The sequence below is a fragment of the Anabas testudineus genome, chromosome 1 (genome assembly GCF_900324465.2).
Source record: "Anabas testudineus chromosome 1, fAnaTes1.2, whole genome shotgun sequence".
NCBI lineage: Eukaryota > Metazoa > Chordata > Actinopteri > Anabantiformes > Anabantidae > Anabas > Anabas testudineus.
The window spans coordinates 20,119,188-20,126,276 of NC_046610.1; the positions used below are offsets into that span (position 1 = coordinate 20,119,188).

General features: G+C 40.8%; 1 protein-coding gene across 2 annotated transcripts; it reads right to left on the minus strand.

Moving 5' to 3' along the window:
* Nucleotides 1-1,548: 1,548 nt before the first annotated feature.
* Nucleotides 1,549-6,868, minus strand: pycr1b (pyrroline-5-carboxylate reductase 1b). Of its 2 annotated transcripts, none has more exons than XM_026360817.1 (9): nt 6,738-6,868; nt 6,149-6,242; nt 5,937-6,007; nt 5,597-5,776; nt 5,229-5,336; nt 4,819-4,932; nt 3,630-3,722; nt 3,089-3,252; nt 1,549-2,810 (listed from the first exon to the last, which is right to left on the minus strand). In XM_026360817.1, the coding sequence occupies exons 2-9, from the start codon at nt 6,213-6,215 to the stop codon at nt 2,633-2,635; spliced, it is 975 nt and encodes a 324-aa protein (XP_026216602.1). In that variant the 5' UTR covers nt 6,216-6,242; nt 6,738-6,868; the 3' UTR covers nt 1,549-2,632. The 2 variants fall into 2 exon arrangements, with proteins under 2 accessions (XP_026216602.1, XP_026216603.1); XM_026360818.1 differs by having other exon boundaries at nt 6,732-6,862.
* Between the last annotated feature and the right edge of the window lie 221 nt (nt 6,869-7,089).

Sequence of the window (7,089 nt, forward strand, 5' to 3'; positions counted from 1 at the left end):
GCATCTGTTAATCCAAAATGTAGCAGCCTGGAGCACAGGAATGGGTCCAGATATCTAAAATGTACTTCGGGCCTGCTGTAGCTACTGTCTCTTAACATACCCTGAAGTACCTGCATTTCTGCGCTTTGCTATCACAGTAATTCAGAACTCATTGATATTTAGTTTCTCAGCTTGCAGCACCAAGTGGTGAAACGTGACAATTAATCAAGTGCTGTACTTTATTCAGGTTTGAGGTACTTTTTACTCTAGTATTTCCATTTTTTATGACCCCTACGCTGCTACATTAATCTGACAGCTGTGGTTACATGTTAAGATTTTCAGAATGTCATTTTCCTAAAAAACTAAACAAATGATTGGTTCATAAACTGCAATTCATGCAAATAAATCAGTGGTTACTTATCATTTTGGCTTGTGACCATTTATATTTGTAAAAAAAAAAGAAAAGAAAACGCTGTGGCCAGTTGGGGCTTCTCCTTGTCGCGGTTCAGATGTCTCTAAGTTATTAGCAGTTCCACCACAGTGATTTCCTTCTACACTGCTCACACCATTTCATTCAAAGAACAGTTTAAGGCCCACAAAAGGAAGTGAAAGGAGAAAAGTTCAATAAAAGCACACAAACCTTTTCGTCTCGCATTAATAACATCATACCAATTTGATTTATCTTGTGAAGCATCTAACTCAAAGGTTAGAAAGAAACAAACTAAACCACTCAGCTGTACATAGAGTAGTTATAATCACCTCCACGTTGACCAGCTACAACTGTAAATACTACTTATGCAGTCAGGTGTCAATATTAATGATTAATTAATCCATGTAATATCAAATATATGTCTCACTCTGGGATTTTTGTTGAAAGTCATCTTTTACTTTGGATATTGTAATATATTAAGACTACAACATGTCTTTGAATAGGTTACTGAATGCAGACCTAATTCCATTCAATCAATTCTAGTTACATTGTACTAGCACACTTGAGTGTAGGATTTGAATATTGTTTCCACCATCAATAGTAGCTCTGTGCATCCCTGGGAGCACCTCTGGGTTCCCAAGGTTCCTAAAGGTTGAAGGATCACAACGCACCCAAGTAAAACTGCATTTGGCTCTCATTATTTATAACATATTCAAAGTCTGATTTTGGAAGAAGAGGGATGTATTTAGGAAGATAATCGAGAATTAGAGATGCACCAAAGGAGAGCTTTAGAAGACGAGTTAATGTTCTTCACCAATGAGTTTAGTGTAGTTATATTTTAAGTTAGACCAAGGTCAATTTAAAGTCACTCAACTGGCAGCTATGGGAAGACTGTAATTTGATCTATACAGACGTGCAAATGGGCCACATCAATCATAGGGCGCCATCTGCAGCCCAGGGTGCATCTTAATTACTTACTGACTAGTGGATGTTCAGCACTACTCTGAATAAAAAGCTCAAACAAACTACTGTACTACACAAAAGTGGAAAACCAAAAGGAGTCAATAAAATGGAAGAAGATGCTTGATATCTGAATTCAGGACATTGGGAGTTAAAAAACTGTTCAATCCTGGACAAAATCAGCTTTGAAACATTTATTCTTTAGCTTCTTTATTACTGACTTTTAGACTGACACATCAACTCAATGTGCCAAACAGAAATTTACATAATTGTAGTAAAAACATATAGAACAATAAAAAACTGGGACATTTAGGAGAGACTGATGGCTTTCACTTTTACATCATCTGTACAAATATAGTCATCAGCACAAATATAGTCATCAGCAAGTGCTTCACTGTCAGTAAATCTGACTTTCTGGTAGCACTTTCAGGTCACATCACATTCCCCTATGAGAAAAAAAATGTCAAAAGTGGCATCATGGTGTCAAACACCTAAGATTACAGTTCAAGGTTTTGGGTTTCGGATCCTCAATGTGCTTAAGCGCAACAAAAACCAACAAACATGAAGTAACCAGAGGGATCTGAGTAAATGCTGACATGTATGTATTAAAGCTCAGAACGACCTTTAGGTGAGTGAAAAATGTTCAGGCACAATGTTCTTACTGTGCAGAAAAGCCCACATTAATGCTGTAGGAAAGATCAGTGTTTGTCTAATAAAATGTTTGTTCAATCCATATTCAGTCACTGTTAACGGTGTAATACTGCTGGCCAAACACAAATCATTATTTGCACAAACAAATCAGAGGTCTCATGATACTGCAGACTCACTTCAAAGAATGACATTAAAGATATACATTAACAGCTTGATGGCATCCTAGCAGGCATCCACCAGGATCCCATGATGGCTCAATGGGTCATTACTGTTAAAGAGCCCGAGACAGAGCTCAAACACAGTCTGTAAATGCACTTTGAGTGTGCTTATACAGTAATCCTGCATAACATCATAAGGCTGTGTGAGTGTTGTAATGTACCCAGAACACACCTGTGCGTGTGTGTTTGTGTGTGAAGTGCTAGTGACATCACCAGGTCCAGTGTCCGCATCTCACTCAAGTATGAATAAATAATTTGGTGAAATAATTTGGATTTGACTTCAGTTTTGTTTGTTTTTTTAAACTTCCATGGCTCAGCAGTTTAAGATGCTCCAGATCTCCATACACTGGTACACTTGTAACATGTTTGTGTGCGCGCCTGCCTCTTTGTGTACTCAGTTCTTCTTTTTGATCACTGGGTTACGATTGTTGAACAGGCTGAGCCCCGATCTGCCATTTCCATTAGCCACTCCGCTGACTGTGACCCCAGGCTGCTGGAGCACCTTGTCCAATGTGGTTTTCTTAATGGCCGCTGGAGAAATGCGCTCCTGGTCTGCCAAGAACTGCAGCTCCCTGGTAGAGGAAGGGAAGACATCAATTGCACAGTATAAATGTAGTGTGTCATATTTACTTCAATTTTACCGATTAATAGCATCAGACTGGAGTCAGCTGACATAAACAGGATCCAGGGTAAATTACATATATGCCATATTTATATTTATCTTATATTAAAAAAAAAAAATCAATCTACAACAAGTAGACAGAGAGAGACGTCCAGGTAAAGAGACACAAAAGTTGCTCTTGGCGATAAAGAGATATGTAGTTTTAATTTACAGGAGCGACTGTCTCACCGTGTCCTGATGCATGAAGCCTCCACTGCGTTGATCAGCAGACTGCGGAAGCCACCGCTCTCCAGGACGTGCAGGGCGTGGATGGTGGCGCCCCCTGGTGAGCACACATTGTCCTTCAGCTGGCCAGGGTGCTGCTCTGAGTCCAGCAGCATCTTAGCTGCTCCCTGAAGATAAACAGGAACATGAGAAAGGACTTAAGAAGTGGCAGGAATTGAGGATTTGCAAGTTACTGTTTACTCTCACATGGCCATGAAGGGCTGACTCAGCATCCATGTTCAGCAGCAGAAATGCTTTAGTCATTATAATAATGTAAGCGGTGCATATATGAACAGTAATGTAGAATCAATCACAAATAATGATGAAGTTCCTCCAGGAAATTAAATCTAAGGTAGTTTCCAGGAACCATGTTTGCTTACAATTGCTTAACACAATTATACTTCTACGATGCCTTTTGTGAGAGGGAGTCTGGAGGAGCCTATGATTAGAAAAACTCAACTTAGTTTTACAATTATACGTTTTTAAAAAACACACATGAACTGACCAATAAGGCCTGAGCTCCAAGTCTGACAGCAAGTCTCCTGGGAAGACCCATCTTCACTCCTCCATCTGCAAGAGCATCCAGGGCTGTGAACGCCTGTTAAAAACACACAGTTATCATTTTTTAAGGCAACAATCCCATCACATCTTTAACAAAACTAACAATATAGTATTAATTCTCAGTCTCATTTATCTCAGTGCTTTTAGTCTAGTTTTCTTCTCCTTAACTATTGAGTCTATATAACAATTTGACTCTTTAATGCCAACATCCACATAATTCAACAATGATTCACTGCCTTGTCACAATGGGAGCAAGACAAAGAGTGATCAGAGTGGAGAGCTAAAGCTAGGCTATCATGATCATAACATGGGTTGGGAACAGTTATCTAACAGTGTCCAGTTCACAAGGACCCTTGCTCAGACTGTTGGTGACAAGGTAATAAATTATTAATGCATTCTTAAAAAATAAGATTATTCAGACCCTCTTGTGCCACTACAGACGCACATTTCTGATCAGGACATTCAGATAAGGAATGAGCAGGTGCTGGAAAAGGCAAAGAGCTACTTTCTCTGATTGGAAAGGCTCGAACTGTTTACGAGGCTAAGATATTGCCAAGAGAGGGGAACAATGAATTGTACAGTATGTACTGCTATTGGTGCAACAACTGCAAACAAGTAACACTCAAAGAACAATGACAGCATGAAAGATGCAGATCCACTGATGGAACAGTAGCCCCTCTTATAATTATACAACTATAACCATTGTTGCATTAAGGTGTTAATTTTTAAGGTTACAGTTGATAATGTTAGGACTCATTTTAGTTCCTGTACATACTGTTGTGCAGTTTGGTGGAATGACAGTAATGTGCTGAGCAAAGCACTACTTCACTGTGTGACTTTTTCCCCTTTGAATAAAACAGCACGTTCTTATGTCTGCAAGTTGACCAGTTATTACCAAAGCAGTGAGTTTGAATGAATGCACTGGCTGATATACAGCACACGCTTGCTGAATAGTACACTCTTTATTTATTAATTATCTGATTGTTAATTTAATGTCATAATTACCAACTTTGCAGCAAATTTCCCCTTTGGTCTATTTTGGGATAAAGGTTTAAACCAAAAAGCATTTCTGCACCCAAACTCTGGATCATGAAGTCTCACATACTGTACTGTCATTTCTAACAGTCACTTACGTATGCCGGTCCACTGCCGCTCAGCCCGGTCACTGCATCAATGAGGTCCTCCTCCACCTCAGTGCAGTAACCTACACTGGCCATCAGCTGCTCCAGTAACTTGCCGTCCTCCACCTGAAAAGAGGATGACATCGTACTAATAAACAAATTAGTCAAAGCAAAAATGTAGCTTAACCTTTCTGTGCAGCTTTTTCTGAATTGTGTCTGGCAGACAGTAAACGGAGTCCATCCATATATTGTCCTATCCTATACTATCCTGCGCTATCTGCTTTTCCCATCAAAGGTTGTACAGCAGTCAGGATGCAAACCCGTAGTCTCCTTAGACAGCCAATGCTCTAACAGCTGAGCTCAACAGTGCAAGAAGTGACATCCTAAAAACATATACTCCATAAACTCTTTGACTGTCTCACCTCTGCATGTGTCCCAGTAGCATACACTGTAGCTCCCTCTCTCACAACCACTGGAGTATTAGTCATACACCTCATGACTTTAGGAGTAGGACGGTACTGAAGCAGCTTCTGTTAGAATTACAAGAAAGAACATTTAGAGGAAGTTTAGAGGCATTTTTCTTTTTAATGTTTGGAATCATGCCAAAACAAGCTGAGGAACTTCAATTTCACAAGTCAGAAAATAATTGTAAATTATAAAAAGGTTAATACAACACCTCAACACCACAACGGAAGTGTGAATATTAGACACATTTTTGTAGCACCAGCGAAACCTCATCAGACTGATAACTGTGGGCTGCAGAGCAGGAGAAGGGGAGAGAGAAACCAACCTTCTCTATGGAACTGATGGTGACGCCTGCAGCACAGGAGATGATGAGATGCCGGTCCTCTATGTCTGGTCCAATCTCATCGAGAACAAAGGGGATGATGTGTGGCTTCACAGCCAGGAAGAGTACATCACTCTTACTGACGGTCTCTTTGTTACTAGTTGTCAGGTTCACCCCCATTCTCTGCAAAGGAAGAACAAAATGAAATTGGAAAAAAGAAAATGAAGAAAGCAGAAAAAAAAAAAATGGTTTTACAGGAACATGCATGCACAACTTCTTGGCCACAAATATGCTCACAACAACACTTCCCATTTTCAGACACCACACAAACGCATCTCCTCACCCTCAGTCCTGACACAGTGGGCAGGTCTGTGTCTGGGGAGCTGGCTGTAATCCTGTGTGTAGCAATCACACCTGATGAAGGAGGAAGTGGAGAATGTGCTATGAGGGTGTACTGTACACTGACACAGGAAATGACAACAGCAAGATAAGATCGTATAGATCACAACTTACAGTAGAGAAAAAAAAAAAACAAAAAACTGAATGGAGCCTCACCTGCAGCTGTGAACCCTTTCACCAGGGCATGAGCCAGCTGGCCTGCTCCGATAAACCCAACACTCATCCTATCTGATGCAATGTCTTCTCTGCTCTGTGGAAACAGTGGGGAAAACTGTCAAGCATTTCAATGGTTCTGAGGATGATTTAATCTGGAGAAAATCCTGGAGATGCACAGACAGACAGTGATTGATGATGAAACACCTCCTTACACTGTCAGCTCTCACGGGTGATTTTTACTGTGATACACACTTACTGATCTAGCTGTGCTATTTAGATTCAGATGAACTCATTTGCATGTAACATTTCAAACACTCTTTCCTATTGCAAATGGACCAAATCGTCACCTGAAGAGACCATTACTGGCTGAGATCACAGGTATGTCACTATTTAAGCTGTGTCTTCGTGTCAACGCTGTCTAATGTTGGCTGATTAGCCCATAAATTATCCAGCGTTAGCATGAACCCTCCAGTGATGCTCATCAAGATGTTAGCACCATGTCCTAGCTAGTCGTCGACCTCCTGTTAGCCAAGGACAAAAACACACAAGAAACAGGAAAAATCCGCACAGCAGACAAAGTTACCTTTACCTAAATGCCTCAGCTGGGCTTCCTGAGTTGGCAGATACAAGTGGACGACGTGTCCTCTATTTCCCGGCGTCCGAAAAAAACCTAAAACACCAACTTTAGTGTCAACGTGGCTTCCTTTTCACGCCCATGTGGTCAATAAGTGTAACAGACAACGTCTCTGACCAATTACGACAGGGCTAACGCGTGACTCTGACCAATGGAAATTGACGTGGGCGGGGTTTGCAGTCCACAAAGCCGGGTTGCATCAGTTAAAGCGCGGTGGAAATGTAGGTCAAACACGCACAGCGGGGTGTGTTTATATATTTATACTGGACAAAGTCAGGGCGATCAGCATCTATTCATACCACGTCTG

What these genes read in the sequence shown, in the direction of transcription:
- pycr1b (XM_026360817.1), bottom strand. Translation starts at nt 6,215, where the DNA reads ATGAGTGTTGGGTTTATCGGAGCAGGCCAGCTGGCTCATGCCCTGGTG. An exon ending in GAAAGGGTTCACAGCTGCAG is followed by an intron (nt 6,008 to 6,148) that starts GTGAGGCTCCAT and finishes CTCCTTCATCAG; the next exon opens with GTGTGATTGCTACACACAGG. An exon ending in CTACTGGGACACATGCAGAG is followed by an intron (nt 4,933 to 5,228) that starts GTGAGACAGTCA and finishes TCCTCTTTTCAG; the next exon opens with GTGGAGGACGGCAAGTTACT.